This window comes from Lonchura striata, chromosome 16 (assembly GCF_046129695.1).
Source record: "Lonchura striata isolate bLonStr1 chromosome 16, bLonStr1.mat, whole genome shotgun sequence".
NCBI classification, from domain to species: Eukaryota; Metazoa; Chordata; class Aves; order Passeriformes; family Estrildidae; genus Lonchura; species Lonchura striata.
This window is the reverse complement of record NC_134618.1, coordinates 1,654,621-1,670,824: the sequence shown is the minus strand read 5'-3', so window position 1 is coordinate 1,670,824 and position 16,204 is coordinate 1,654,621. Positions and strand designations below refer to the sequence as shown.

General features: G+C 44.9%; 1 protein-coding gene across 24 annotated transcripts in view; it reads left to right on the top strand.

Moving 5' to 3' along the window:
• The first annotated feature begins 4,440 nt into the window (after window positions 1–4,440).
• MAPK8IP3 (mitogen-activated protein kinase 8 interacting protein 3) overlaps window positions 4,441–16,204 on the top strand; it is a 76,174-nt gene continuing 64,410 nt past the window's right edge. For 23 of the 24 annotated variants that reach the window (XM_077786779.1, XM_077786777.1, XM_077786776.1 and 20 more), the window contains exon 1: window positions 4,442–4,892. In XM_077786779.1, coding sequence (XP_077642905.1) covers window positions 4,575–4,892 — 318 coding nt within the window. In that variant the 5' untranslated portion in view covers window positions 4,442–4,574. Of the gene's footprint in view, window positions 4,893–16,204 lie in introns of all 24 variants that reach the window. The other variant, XM_021529609.3, reaches the window with a different exon arrangement.

The window sequence follows — 16,204 nt, the reverse complement described above, 5'->3', positions numbered from 1 at the left end:
GGATGGAAGTTTCCAGAGGTAGGGGAAGGGGCACCGACTGACAGACAAGGCACTTGGGAAAGGGCAGGGGACTGACTCGGCACCTTCCAGGGAAACCGACACTTGGGGAAAGGCAGGAAAACTCAGGGAGAAACCAATACAGTATGGGGGTACACTGGAACAAACCATGACAGAATAAAGATGTAATAAAGCATATAAAAACACAACTCCACAGGGCTTGGCTCTTCTCTTGCTCTCAGGATCAGAGGGGAACAGTCGAGCTGCTGCCGCCGTGTGGAGTCCAACCTGTTACTGCTGTGAAATACAAAGTTGTGTTTCATGACAGGCACATAAAGGCAACCTGTGCAGTTGTGGTTACGAAATGTGTGGAAGAAGGCCATGAGACAATTATAAAGATGAGTTCTAATAAACAACCGAGGAAAGCATGAAAGAAGGCTTTTGAACCAGTTTTTTGTTTGCAAATAACAATTATAAGTCTTGTTATAGATAAAAATTGATCCAGCCAAATTAAAAATTAAAAAATAAAAATTGTATTATTAAGATCGAATTATCTCTCAGCCAGCCACAAGGAAACAGACAGTGCCGAGCCCGGGATCGGGACTGGGTGTGTCACAGAGCAGATAGCCTCAGCAGAGGTTTCCCCGATGCCCACACACCACCCTCCTGGTACAAGCAGGCAATCCGTCTTTTCTTCACATTCAAAGTCCCACATATTCATAAAGTCTCTTTCCTCTGTGTTGGGATGGAACAATTCGGTGTCCAGTGCTGATGAATCTTCTTGATGGAGTTACGGGAACACGGCATTCAGATGTATCAACCAGGAGGATTTCAGTGATCCCGATCTAGAATAGATGGTTGCTGGATGATCAGCACCTGGGCGTTCCTGTATCACCTTGAGAAACGACCCATCTGTGGGTGAACCCCATGTATTAGTTTGCAAATGAGGTTTTGTCAGAAACCGGTTTTCGAATATGTGGGGGCACCTCCCAGTGCCAGCATGTGTACTTCCAACAATATAAAATATTACACTTATCATATTATACTGGAACGAATTACACTGACTACATATAACAGTCTTGAGCTGTTTTGCGATAAGAACTTTTGAATTATAACTTTAGAATGTTGCTTAGTATTAAAGTTATTAAACTGTAGCTTTAGAATGTATAACTCTTAACCTGTTTTGTAATAAGAGCTTTTGAATTATAACTTTAGAATGTTGCTGAGTACTAAGGATTTTTAAGCTGTAGCTTTAGAATATAAATAATTTAAACAGAAAGGGAAGGGACCCTATCCCAAGCTCCTGGAGAAGGAAGATGGACATCAAGGTTGCTGATAGATGATTTCAAAATGGGAAGTTGGACATCACTACCATAGATTAATGATCCCCAAAAATAGAAGTTGGACCCCACCATCTGGACACACATACTGGGATATACACAATAGGTTATAGAAATTGGAAAAGAACCAAATATCACCATCATGTTGATGATGAGGTATAGAATTGTGATGTTAAAGGTAGAAACGGAAACTGTTGAAAGCTCATGTAGAAACTGGGAAAAGCTTATGAATCTGCATTACTATGATCAATAAATACCAGCAAGACCAACAACCAGTGTGCAGTGGGAGGGGAAAACCCCCACCACTGTACCCTGCGCTGTGTTTGCTCATACGTTACCATATTAATTAATAATTTGAATTGCTGCTTGATATATTGGCTGAGTCATGTGTCTCATTTCTAACACTGCTTTCTTCCTTACTGTGGGTGAGCATCTGCTCCTAAGAGCAGCCATTGAGCTGGAACCTTAGTAATGCCTGATCTGACTGGAAAGGATCATCACCATCTACTAGGGTGCCACCAGGGAAAACCCAGGACCCCTGGAATCCTGAGGGTGTGTCTCCTGGGTATGTGTGGCAACTGCTATGGAGAAGCCCAGCTGCTGCTGCCCAGCCCACTGCTTTCTGCCACTGCCTTGGGCTTTCGTGCTACACCCTTACCCAACACACTGTGTCCACCCAACTATTGCAGCTCCTGCTAAAGGCTGCAGTTTTCTGCTACATTTTTTTTGTCACCCTGGGTGACGAACTTCAGCCGTTCTAGCCAGCGCTCCGAGATTCCTGCTACAGCCCATTTCTCCATCTGGACGGGCACCAGGACTGGCTTCCCCTGTGGGTTTGTAAACAGAGCCCCTTTTCTCTCCGCCCTCCCGGCTGAATTTCCATCACCGTGTGGAGAAGCGGCTGACCTTGCGCCACGGCGCCCCCTGCAGCCGGGGGGAATCACTGCATGCGCACTGCCAGGCCAGGAGCCACCAGTGCCCCTGCCGGCTGTGAGCAGAACTGCACCAAAGGGGAGGGTGTCTGCGGCTGAGACAAGGCTGTGATTGGGTTTCTGGTATTTTGTTTGTTGTTGCTGCTGCCATTGTTGATGTTTGTTTGCCTTGTTATACATATATATCTATATTTATATCTATATATCTACTAGTAAAGACACGCTATTCCTTTTATCCTATCTTTTCCCAAAAGACCCATAATTTCAGAGTTATAATAATTTGGAGGGAAGGGAGTCACATTTTCTCTTCCAAGAGAAGTTCCCACATTCCTTGGCAGACACCTGTCTTTCAAACCAAGATACCTAAAAAATACTTATTCTTTCACAAAGCGAAGTTCCACCTGTCTAAGGGAAAAAAAATCCCCAATAGTTAATTTGAGGTCATATGGTTATTGCAAAAGAATCCTGATTTTCCTTTCATAGTCTCAGTGTTTCTATCAATTTCTCACTCCTTGTGCCTTTACTTTGCCTACTTGGAAAGGTAAGCTCTTCAGCAAAGTGCCCTTGCAGCCATAACACAATTGCATATGTATAGCACAGTCAGTTTTTAGTTTGCTTTTAGTGCTAAGCAAATAACAACTTGAACTCCTATGCTAGATGCAATAAACCCCCAAAAGGGTAGAATAAGCAAATATTTTGCTTGCCAACTTTGACCTGGAAGTGGTATTTTAATTTTTTCTCATGCATGGCAGCACCTAGCATTCCTGCCATTTCTTGACTGATCTCTAGACTTGAAGTTATTTATGAATTTATAAATACAGGAATGTATCTTTTAGTGATTGATTTAAGTTAAGGCAATCACTGCCTTTCAGCAGGAGCTTTAACACAGTCACTGGACCTGAACCAGGATTCTGTTGTAGAAAGGAGGATGCACTTCAACTGATATCCCCTCCCCTCAGGGATGCCTGCTAGACCTGTTGGGATTACAATCAGAAGAGTGGGTAATGCTATGAGCTCATCAGTCTCTGTGGTTCAACAGGCTTTAGTTTGTGTCATGTCCATTGTGTCAGTTTCTTATGTATGCGGGAAAAATGCAAGAAAACTTTATAAATGTTTTTACATGCTCTCTAGGTTACAGAAGATTAGAAGTTCAGTGTAATATGGAATTAGTGAATTAGTGAATCAGTGAATAAGTCTTACCTCTTTGCCTGCCTTGCTTCTCTCCCTGTTCACCTGTATATTTTTATTCAAAATATTTTCAATGCAATCTTGCATTTAATAAAGCACACTCTTGTGTTTGTTGTAACATAGAACAAAACAGTCATAAAACTTAAAATTCTTAATTATAAGTGAGATGTGATATTCCCACTGCAATTAGGCTTTCTGGGTAGGGTTAAAGTTCTTTCCCTTTTTGCAGTATGAAGCTTTTAGGGTCATTGCTAGTCACGACCTTGGAATTACACTCTTCAGGGCTCTAAGCCAAATGAAGGTGTGGGAAGCCTTTTCCAAATCAACCCCTTATTTCTTTCTCCTGCCAGGCTGTTCTCAGTTCTCAGAGAATAATGATTCCTGCTGTCTTCTTCCAACTCTACAGCCCAGCTGAGCCCAGGATGTGGCAGACTCTAACTTCTGTGACACCTGTTGAGGGTGCTGGAGGCTACCGCCCATAATTTGCTGGAGCTGCTGTCCGTAATTTGGTGTGTGTTGCTGTTGATTTGGGAAATCTGATTAAATTCGGTGGTTGTGCTGAATTTTCTTTGAAGACTTGAGATGGCCATATTTGGCCCTCTGGCTTTTTCTTCATCCCTGACTGAACAGATCCTTGTCTGCTTTCTCTGTAGTAACTACGGCTGCTTCATCTCGGAAATACGACTACCGCGGCTGTGACGGGTCTCTAACGCGGCTCCCGGAGCCAGCGCGTGTCCGGGATGCGGCGCGACCCGGGCCCGCGCTGGCCCCCGCTCGGTGTCTGCGCGTGACGCCGCAGCGCGGGGCCTCGTGCGCCCCCATCGCGCCTCGCGGGGCCCCGGTGCGCAGCGCTTTGTCTGCGCGGGGCTCGCGACGGGCCGCGAGCTGCGCCGCCCGCGGCTCCGGCGCAAGAAGCACTGCGGCGCCCCGCCTCCTCCCAGCACGGGCAGCTTGCGTCCCCGATCTAGCGGCTCTGGGCGGTGCCGCCGCGCTCCGCCCCGGCCGGTGCCCGCGGACCTTGACGCGGCGTGCGGGGCGGGGCAGCGCCCGGTGGCGGTGTCAGCAGGGCCCGAAGCGGAGGCGAGCGGAGCGGGGTTGAGGGCTGTCGGCCGGCAGGATGCTGGAGATCCAGCTAGACGATGGCGGCGTGGGGGGGTATCCGGGCGATGATTACTGCTCGGGGTCGGTGATGTCGGAGCGGGTCTCGGGCCTCGCCAACAGCATCTACCGCGAGTTCGAGCGACTGATCCACTGCTACGACGAGGAGGTGGTGAAGGAGCTGATGCCGCTGGTGGTGACGGTGCTGGAGAACCTAGACTCGGTGCTCACCGACAACCAGGAGCACGAGGTGGAGCTGGAGCTGCTGCGGGAGGACAACGAGCAGCTGCTCACGCAGTACGAGCGGGAGAAGGCGCTGCGCAAGCAGGCCGAGGAGGTGAGCGCCGCCGCCTCGCGACTGTTTTGGCCACGGGCGGGGGCCCCAGTGCAGGGCAGTGGGAGGGCCGAGGCGGTGGCGGGGGCGGCTCAGGGCTGCGGCCTCGGCCGCCTCTCGCAGACCTTCGACCGACTGCCCGCTCCCCCGCGGTGGACCTGGTTCAAAAGGAGGCGGGGGGGGCGGCGGGCGCCCCGGGGCATCGGTCGCCGGTTCCTTCTAGAAGCGGAGGGCGGGGGCGGGACCGGGCGAGGCGCATCCCCTCCCGCGGGACGCGGTGCTCCTGTCCCCGGGACGGCCCCGGCAGGCCCGGCCCAGCCCGGCTCCTCCGCCGCCCCGCGGGGCCGGGGCCACTGCGGCTGAGCTGCCCCTGACAGCGGGAGGGAAAAAAGCCGAACCACAAACCGCAATAGCTGCAATCCTGTGGAATTCTTGAAGAATTAGGATTTTAGTTTGAAATGCCAACAGCATCCGGAGGGGTCAGCATAATTTGTGGTGTAAAATATAGTTTTTAAAATGGGTAATTTGTGTAGTCATCCAGCATTCTCAATGTCGGCTGTAAGCTGTTTCGTTGCAGCAAGGAATTGCCTTTAGAGTATAATATCTTACTTTTGAAGCTTATTTGTATCAAAACTGTGCCTTGAGTTTTAATAAAATCGTTCCCAACTCGGTATCTGCCGTTTCCTGGAGCGTGGATGCGCTCTCGGGAGAGCGGGGGCAACGTTGCTCAGCTGGTGGCGTTGTTTGGAAGTGGCTCATGAGAAATCCAATCCCTCTGATGGAGAGGAAGAAGAATCCTCCGGTTACAAGGACTCGGATGTAGACAAGACAGAGGGGAGGTGATCTGCACGCTGTCATCTTGCTGCGTCTGCGCCTGTCCCTGGTGAAATAGAACATCCTTTCAGCCTTGAAGGATGGGGGCCATAGGGATTGCTGTTCAGCTTCTTGGAGTGACAGTCTGTGAGCTAGGATAGAGCTTTGTTGCTGAAAACAGTCCATCCTAACCACATCATCCCCACCACATCATCTCCTTTAAACTTCTTTAGAAGTGGGGTTTTTCTGTCTTTAAGACTAAGGAAGAGCAGAAGATTTAAGATTCACTTGATTTCCTAGGAGTCAAGTTCTGGTTTGATATGGGGTAATTAATAAAATAAAATAAGTGGTAATAATGAAATAGTTGTTGAACTGGAGAATGGTGTAAAGCAGATGTGAGATTTTCATAGACATGTTTGTGTTGCTTAATAATCATGGGCAAGAAAGTTGGTAACTCAGTGGGGAGGACACTTGTCGTCCATTACTAATACTGAAAGCAAGAGCCAGTCAGTTAAAAGTTTCAGTCCCAAGTTTTAATTATGTATTAATAGATTAGTAAATGATCATAAAATTCTTTTGAATGCTTGTAGGGGTCAAAAATTATTCTAAGTACATGATGCTTATTTGTGTTGTGTAGAGACAGCATTTTGCAGCTTCTGAGAAATAATTTTTAAAATTTACTCTTTATGGGAAAAGAATGGGACTGCCAATGGGGGTTGGAACAGTCCAGTTGGAATCATCTTGCGTCTTTTGACTGGGGTGCATTTCTGTTCTGGTCTTAATAGATACAGGATGTGTTTTCTGGAAGCAAATGTACTGATGGCAGTTAAATTCCCCGCAAGGAAACTTTGGAACCATGGCAGAATACCATTTACCAATGGTGTTTTTAGAGAGTGAGATTTAAAAAATGCCAGTGATGATGATGATGAAGAAGATACTCTGTCATTGTTACACATAGCTCAGTGTAAGTGGGAGAAGTGTCTGCAAGGAGGCTTGTTATCAAAAGGAATAGATAATGTGTTTCTTATGAGAATAAATGAGAATTCTGCCTCTACAAGCCCTTATTACAAGGTCGTACATGGAATACATGGCTGCTGTTTTCCTCCATATATAACAAAGTACATTATTTCTCTGTACCTGTTTATCCCATGCACTGTTTACTCTGCAGTAAATTGTGTGTTATGGGGGTGAAAGTCTATGTATGACAGGGAATTCTGCTGGCTACCAGGTTATTGTACACAATCAAAACCCAGAAAACTTTTCTTCTCAGAACTTGCATTGCTGCTCTGAAACACTGCCACAGTGACCAGGGACTGTCCATGCCACCTCTCCACCAGCATCAGTTTCCTAGGCTGTGACTCAAGTCTTGGGTGGGATCTTCACTTCTAACTGGGAAGATCCTCCCCTGGAAACAGGATTTGACCTTAGTTTTGATTCCTCTCTGTGTATGCGTGCCAATTACTACAATTAAATTGACACTGAGAGGCTGGAGATGAAAAATGGATCTGTTCTCTTGCAATATCCTGTCAAAGGACCCTGAGTTATAGTTACTTTATATTAATTTATTAAATTCAAAGTAACTGGAACCACAGGTGGGCATTGTTCTGGCATTAAAATGTGCATTGTATTGGCTGATTACCACTGTGAAGAGCCATCACACCTTGCTGTTCATCTTTATGCAGCAGTTGTGCACAAACAGACTGTACAGGTATGGTTTGTTAAATTAGGGCTAATACTACAATCATAGAAACACAGAATAGTTTGAGATGGAAGGGTCCTAAAGATCATGTAGTTCCCACACCCCTGCCACAGGCAGAGGAACAACCTCCTTTTCATTAAGGCCATAAAGGAATGTTTCCTTTTGAAAATTACTGTCTTAAGACAATTCTGTATGTTGTCTTTTAAATCAATCTTTGCCAAAAACAAATGAATGCATTACTTTCTAAATGCTTAGGTTGTAGGGATTCCATGTTTTTCACTTGTCCTAAAATAGGGCAACAGAAACATCTGGGCAAGTGGATTTAGAATCGAAGTTCCTTAGCATGAGGCAGTGCTGTCAGTTGCTGTCGTTACGGAGCTCAGTACAGATTATTGCAATTTTCCATGACCTCCCAGCTACTGAAGATCTGGGATTGCACCAGATTTTTTGTGATTTTGTTTTCTTCCATCTGTTTCATACGAACATAGAATACATATGTGTGAATGTAGGGCCATTATTGCTTTTGCGGTGTGGTGGTGTGTGGAATCACAGACTCCTCTTGTGTGTCTTTGATCTCCTGAGATTGAATCCCCCACCCTTGCTCAGTCAGGGGCAGCTGGAGCAGGTTGTCCAGGACCTGCTTAGACTCTGTGCCTTTGTTTAGAGAGTTCCTACAATTGACAGTGGCTCACTGCATTGGCCTACTATCAGCACAATGCCCCATGTGAAAGGTTGGCAGTGTTAGGATGCTGAGCACTCCTTGCCTTACAAAACCTGTAGCAATAAAACTGAATGGGATTGTAAGCTAAAAATCAATTTAGGCAAACATCTGGGGAGAGCAATTTGAAAGGATACTCCAAGTTTGGGATGGAAGATTTCTTGCATCATTTCACTACTGTTTCAGCGAAACAAATTTACAGAAGACATTTGAAGACTGTTGAAGAGGACCAGAAGAAAGAATCTCAATCACTTGCTCCTTTGTTGTGTGACAAAAAAAGAGGGGGAGATGTGGGAATCCAGGGCATCCCTCTGGCTGCCCTGGAAGGCCTGGGACCCTGGCAGGGGGTCAGGAACCCCCCTGGACAGTGCCCCGAGAGACACTGTCTGTGATCTCTGTCCATGGAAAAGAGTTTTCAATCTTACAGGATGAATTACAAGCTCTGAGTGTTTTATATAAGTAATAATTAGTGTGACGGGGTGCAAAAGTAGAATTTTAGGATTCTAGATAAGGGGTTAAAAGGAGGCAAGATGGAGGAAATTTGGCGTGCCTTGTCCTTTTTCTTCTTCTTCATGTCTTGCCATGTTTCACTGTAGTGCTGGCATTTTTCTATTGGTTTAGACTGGGGACACACTCTTCAACGTAAGTGATAGATATTGGCACGTTATTGTAAATATAGCACACATAGTTTCTGGTACATAATGTTTGTAACATCCCACTGAGGGACAGAGCCCTGCATGCTGTCCTGCTGCAGGGCAGACTGAATATGTTATAGATAAGCAAGAATAAACTACCTTGAAAACCAGCACAGATGAATTATGACTTCTCTGGCAGCGGGGCTGAAAGATAGACACTTTCTACAATCTCGGAATAATTTAAATACCACAGAGTCTGTCACCATCCCATCACGTATCTTCTAATGCAGGACTAGGGTTGATGTTAATACAAATAACTGTAAGGAGATGATAATTCCTTCCTTCCCCTGAAGGTGGACTGGGAGCCATTTGTTGGGGGATAACTCAGTGATGCCTTTTCTCTGTCCAAAGTGAGGGTGGTGATCTACCTCTGCCAGCAGCAGGAGTGTTGCCTGCCATTCTGGATCAGGTGCTGCCTCCCTCGCTCCTGCCCACAGGATACCAGGGCAGGGACTGCTCTCTTCCCTTTCCTGGTATCTTGACAGTGTTGTGGCAGTCTGCTCTTTTCTCTTTGTCTCATCCTTTGTGCATGGCTCTACAGGTGAAGGGCAATGCAGGCTTGGTTGGCTGTGGAGTGGGGTGACAGCACGGGTGGAACTCAGGCTGGCAGCCAGGAGGCATCCTGAAGGATTTAGAATGTCCTGCACTGTTCTGGGGACCTTAGCTTATCAGCCAGTGCTGACTTTGAGCTGTGGAGGTGTGTCCTGCTGCTGGTTTCTCCCCAGCTGGTCTGATGAAGGTTACCCAATGCACACTGAGAGCTGAAGTACAAATGCTTCGGGGTTGTGCTCCGAGAGATGCAGAAGGAGCTTGTCCCTCCCTTGCCTTTTTTTATCTTTTCCCCATCAGAAGATTGTGTGCAGAATAAAATTTTTTGGTGAAAACTATACATGTGTCTAGCTTACTAGAGGTGATGTTATAGGACATTGGCTGTTGGAAAGCCACTTGCTATAAACATATGATCAGTTATTACAATTTTTCTTAACAAATTGTATGAATTCCTCACTGATGGGATGAAATGCATTTAGAGACTCTTCTGTTTACAAGTTCTGTTAATTTAAAGGAATGTAACAGACAGTTTGTGATTCTGTTTTGCAATAGAGACTGGCCATATGATGCATATTGCTAAATCACTTCTCTGTGAGGAATCAGGCTTTCCACATATAATGTCAATTAGTCCTTGCTATTTGGTAACCTTTACTCTCACTAATCTTGGAGGGGAAAAAATCTGTGTCCAAACACAGATCCTTCATACAAATCCTCACTCAAGCTCATGGCAATTACTAATATTCATAAATACCAGCATGTTATTAAAAATTGCCTTGAAAGTAGAACAGTAAAAAGCACTGTGAGTTGCAATTTATTTAAAAAGCAGTTCAGGGTAATCTGAATATCAGTTGATAATGATGATTAGAGGTGGTGGCTAGGTTTCTCCTCAACAGGGTTAACTGCATAAGTCAAATTGTGATCCATGGGTAAGCTTTGATGAGAAACTTTTTTCTCTGGTGCAGTGGAGCAGCTACTGCCTGGTCCCTTTCTGTTCACAGCTCTGCAGGTTGATTTGTCAATGATACTTTCGGGATTTCCTCAGGTATATGTAGGCAGAAGTTACTACTGGAGTTTCAGGAAGCAGTTGTAAGAGAAAAGCCAAGAAGACTGTGAGGATTTGGCTTTACTACCATTGCAGATGGATGGACCTTCAAGCTCATCTTGTTCCAGCCCCTGCCATGGGCAGGGACACCTCCCCCTGGACCAGGTTGATCCAAGCCCCATCCAAACCCTGGCTTTGGACACTTTCAGGGATGGGGCAGCCACAGCTTCTCTGGGCAACCTGTGCCAGGGCTTCCTCACCCTCACAGGGAATTATTTCTTTGTTATATCTAACCTCCTTCAGTTTAAAGCCATTCCCCCTTATCCCAGCAAGACTGGAGAGGGATTGCAATAACTGAAGTTTCAAGAAAAACCCCCAGTCAGTCTTCATTTATCTGAAAATGATACAATCTTCCATCTAGCGCAGGCACCTTGGCCGCTTTCATTCTTTTTCTTGTCCACTGGGAAGGATGCAGATGACCCACATCCCCATCATCATTGGTTGTCTTGGTGCCTCTGATGAGCTGTAGCAGGCTGGATCCTTTCATGCCATTGAGGAGGAAGCAAGGGCTGTCCCAAGTGAGAGAAGCTCTATCTTGCCTTGCAGGACAGGATTCAGTGGGAAGCACTGAACCTTTTGCTTCTGAGTTGGATTGTGACATGGCCTCCTTTGTTCATGAACACCTGCTGGTTTCTACCTTCTGTCCCAGTGCCCTGCTTGGAAGGGACTTGCTCAAAGCAGGACATGATGTTCAACTGAGTCTGATAAAAACAGTTTCAGGCTCTTATTTATCTTTCTTCTTCTGCCTGGGTCTTGGCCATCCCACTTGGTGGTACGAATGTGAGTTGCTATTCCATTCCAGAGCAGACCTGCTTGTCCCCCTCAAGACAGGAAGCACCAACAGAGGGCGCAAGGCTTTGTGGAAAGGTATTCCCATTGAAACTACGTGCCAAGTTTCTCCCAAAACATAATTGTACATAATAATTGTAAATACTAATTGAAAACAGGAAAATTTACTGATCTGTTAATGACTGGGTATTTTCAAGGCATATGGCCCAAAAGCTTGTTAGCGTTTTGCCCTCTTTGGGTTTGGGATTCTGTGCTTGTAAAAGGACTGAAAGACCTCACTGGCGATACATTCACAAACAGCATGTATGGGAGAAGTGTACAGTGTGACGTACCATACATTTTGAAGAACTTGAGCATGGAGAAGTACCTTCCCTTCCCCACAATAAAGAGAGGTGTCATTTCAGTGTATTTTACTATTTTCTTTCACCAGTCAATGGTAGCTTTGGAAGAGAGCTCAAATACATGTTTTGGTTGATCTAAATCAGTTATCTCTTTATTAGCAAAACTGGAGAATTGTACTTTGCAGGGGAGAACAATGTCTTGGCAAGGACATAATAAAACCATTCAAGAACATCAAGTCCAGTCCAGCCTTTGAACTCATTGCCACCTTGTCAACCAGACCAAAGCACTGAATGCCACGTCCAGTCATTTCTTGGACACCTCCAGGGACAGTGACTCCACCATCTGCATGGGCTGCCCTGCTGCTCCCGGAATGGAATTGGGTTGTGTGTCAGGTGATGTCAGCTTCCTTCCTTCTTTCCTAGGTGATTATGGTTGCAGTGGTAGGTTGTTCCCCCATTCTGGGGCCCTGCCCTCCCACCATCGTGCTCTCCTTGAGCTCAAGTACCCATGGCTGCTTTGCTTCTCACTTGCACGTGGTCTTTGATCTTCTGTCCCTTTGTTGCAGACTTTTAAACTTGTAAACTAAAGATGTAACACCTCTGGGGATAGTTTTGTGGTTTAACACAGGTTTTCATCACAGCCACTTTTGTATCAGTGCTAAATGCAACTGCAGCATCTTTGTAAGTTCCACTTATTTGAACCACTGCCCACGCTTCAGTAGCCCCACCTTTGCCTCGCTGGTTGTGTACCTTGCCATCCCTTCAGCTGAGTGGTTTTTGTGGTGGTCTTGAGTTCAATAAAAAGCACCACATAATTTGCACCATAATTCCAGGTAACAAAAATACCTACAAATGTATTTTTGCCCTCACAAAGGAAGATAAGTTAACACTACCAGCTTGTGTAATTTTAATTTTCCTTTTCATATTGTTAATTCCATTAATATTCTTCTCACTGTCTATTGTTATCCATGCTCCCTCTCTGCTCAGCATTTAAAACCAGTGCATCAGTGTCTTTTATCTCCCTGAGTGGAGGCATATGCTAAGCTATGCAGGAGGCAACTGTGACTTCAATAATGCAATGTCATACATGAAAAAAAAAACCCTATAAAATATTTCAGAAGAAATTAAAAACAGGCAGGCCAAAATCTGGACAGTGATTGTTGGATGCTTTACGCTTGCTGCACTTGGGGTATGATGAGCTCTGTGATTTGCAAGAAGATTCACATCTATGCTTGAAATAAGAAGCTTATCTTAAATTAGTACTTACCAGGGAATTTTACTGGGAATGCCTCTGTCCAAGTGACCTTTCATAGAGCAATCCTCTGTATGAAGAAGCAGTGTGTGTGTGAATCAGGAGGTCTTGCATATTACAAGGTGGTGGATGTCTGAGAGCCACTCAGCCTGTTAATAACTGAATAGTATAAACAATGTGTTTATACACACACATTAAGGTGATATTAGCGTTAAAAATGTGTGTAGCTGTACTAGGTATAGCCACATCACTGGACACTGTCTTGGTTTAAGTTGAATTACTTCAGACTTGAGCCCTAGGGACTTCTTACTGCATAGTAGTTTTTGCCCCAGTTCTGTAGCTGTTTTGCCACCAGCATTCTCAGAAACACCCGTTCTTCCTTAAAAACCCAGGGCAGCAGCACTGGAAGGGACTTCCTGAGTCAGCATGTCCAGTTACTGAGTATGGCAGGAGCTCGAGTCACATAATCAGTTTCATCAATATATCAAGCTTGGTTAAAACTCCTGCCTCTATTCCTCCCTTCCTCAAAATTGCAGTGGAATTATTTTTTGGGTTTTAATTCATGGCCTGGTTTCCTGGTTTGTTATTGTGCTACCATTGTCTTTTACTATTAGTAAGTTTTTGCTCTGTCAAGTATTTCTTACTTTATTTTTTTAGGGGAAACTGGTCCTGTCCTGTCTGGTCTCTGCAGGGTCCTGAAACCAAACTCTGTTCCCTTGCCAAAGAAGGCAGGTTTGCAGGCCTGTGCCATGTGTCACCTGGCCAGCCTAGTCTTTTTTTATAGATTCCCTCATATGTTCATTGAGTGACACATAGCCACATCTGGTGCTTGTGCTGATCCTCTCTGAGAGGCAGAAGGAATAACATGTGATTTTCCAGGGAAAACTTACCTGTGCCTTATAGCATGTGAATGCTCTCTGTGAGTGTCCCATGGCATTTTTCAAAGTGTTAGTAATAAGGTTTATGTGAGGGCTTTGACCTTCATTACTAAGTCTGGTGTGGCCTATATGACATGGAGTGGCTGAGACGGCAGCATGTCCATCTCCTCTCTGTCCCCCTTGGCTGCAGTTGCACCTGGCCCACTGCGAGGGCATGTCACTGTGTGGCCAATTAGCTGATGGTTCCATCATCAGCTCCTTCCTCTCCACCCTTCTCACAGCACAACTGGTGGTTCTCATGTGCATGCCCACGCACTCAAGTGCTGTTCAGCCTTGCATAGCTCTGGTCTCCAGCATAATTCAGTTTTTCTCTCTGATAGCTGGTTCTCTTTAGTGCTGGTGATACCTCCTGGTCTACTGTCATCTTCAGGACTTCACAGTCACACCTTCTTTCTTTTTGGCCATCTTGGTGGAAATAAGGTCAAGGCTGTTCTCAAGGCCAGCTGTTCTGCCAGAAGCCCATCTCTTCTGTGTGCACCCCTTTCTTCTCCTGCATCTTCTGTCCCAATTAACCTTGTCATTAGTCCCACCAGGAGATGAGAGCACCTGGGTGGGTGAACATTGAGGCAGAGCCTGGAGCCAGGGTCCAAGATGTGGGAGGGTCCCTCTGTATCTTCTGTTTGTGCTGGAAGACCAGGCCTACTTCATGGAGAGCATCATAAGGGAAAAGTAATTCTCTGTTGGAAAAGGGCTCAGGTCCCTTAGAGCAGGAATATGGGAGATGGTAATCTTTGCATACATCAACAAAAAAGATACTTATTTCATGGGAGACACTCAAAGTCCCATATATAGTTAGTAAATACCTAGTAGATAAAAGATGTCATTTTGACTTTTTGAAGTTAGCAACAGGAACAGAAATCTTTTATCTCTAAGCTCTGCAGATATAAAGGAAATGTTATTTCACTATGCTTCCATGGAGATTGGAGTGTTCTTTCAGGAGTGCATTTGTCTTTGAGGATAGCAAAGATTCTAACACAAGACACAGCTCAGAGAATCTTTCCATTGATGCCAAATTGATTTTTGCCTTTTTTGCTTTCATATATTCTCATTGTTCTTTACACATATATTTGTAGCTCTGTAGCCTATTATTGAAGCTATGTACTTACTGTGTGTGTCCTTCTGGGCTAGTAAATTCTAAAAACTAGGTTAGAAATGCGGTTAAAATGGCATTATATTCTGTTCTCTTTTATGATATTTTGGCCATTTTGCTAATAATTGGCCATGTTTACAGTCAGCTTTATTTGCTGGCAGGGACCTTACCTGAGGAAGGCTGGTAATTATTTTTCCATATGAAATTCTTGTGTGTATGTCTTCATGTGATTCAGGGTTATATACATCTTAACTACTTAATATAAAAAGGTGATTGTAATAATGCACTTCAAATATAAAATTCCTCCAGGGCTGATATGTAATGTATGCTATACTGGGAATATGGTTTGAAATTCAGGCCAAGCTCTGCAATGAAAACGTAAGAGTTTTCACACTTGCCACAGCTGTGATGGCACAAATACACTTAAAATGAGGAAACCACACTAAGCAGAACAGGGGACAGAACAGTGTTCTTTGCTGGAGAACACACAGAGCAGAGCAAGGAACTTTAGAGAACACAGCTGGAATTTGCTGAGTTTTTTGACAAGTACAGGGTAAGATGTTGAACAAGTATGAAATTTGAGTTGGTCAATCAGTTGTGAATTTTAGCAAGTGTTCTCTAGTTGCAGGTTTAAATTGTTGGTTCTTCATGCCGGAGCTGCAGCTCTGTTCAGCTTGTGGCCTCTTTGCAGTGCAGTGTGAGAGTGTGAGAGTTTGGCCTTTTGGGCTGTGTCCTGTAACACTTACAGTGGAGACAGTTTCTTCTGTTTGCTGTAACTGAGATCCTTTGGAGATGCAAAAGATACCATCTGTTTACCGATGCTGTGTTTTCTCATGGAATTGGCATCAGGTGTTCACTCTACAGGTACCATGACTGCGATCACTTGGAACAGAGTCTGCTGAAGGCAAACGCTTCCCAGGAGAAAGGGTGGCATTGCTTGGAGCACCCCCAGACCCATGGTTCTGTCACGTCGAGGCACTAAGGAGCAAGATGAATGATAATCAGGTGAAATGCAAGGACCTCTTTTTTACCTGTAAATGACACTGCTCTCAAGGAGCCAAAACATTTCTAAAATTCATGTTAGGTACAGCATGATGGAAATGCAGGTATGTTTTTATCACAGGGGGGACGACTAATGACAATTTTTCTATTTTCTGAGGATCCATTTCAGCTCTTGAGACCAGCAAAGGAGAGCAGCTTTAAATATTTTTAAACTCTTTATTTTCCCAAGAGAAACACTAAATATTTCTGTACTGCCTTTCTTCTGGGAATGTTTTCATGCAATAAAGTCAAGGTAATGTTGGTGTAAAGTAGACAACTCAATTTCTT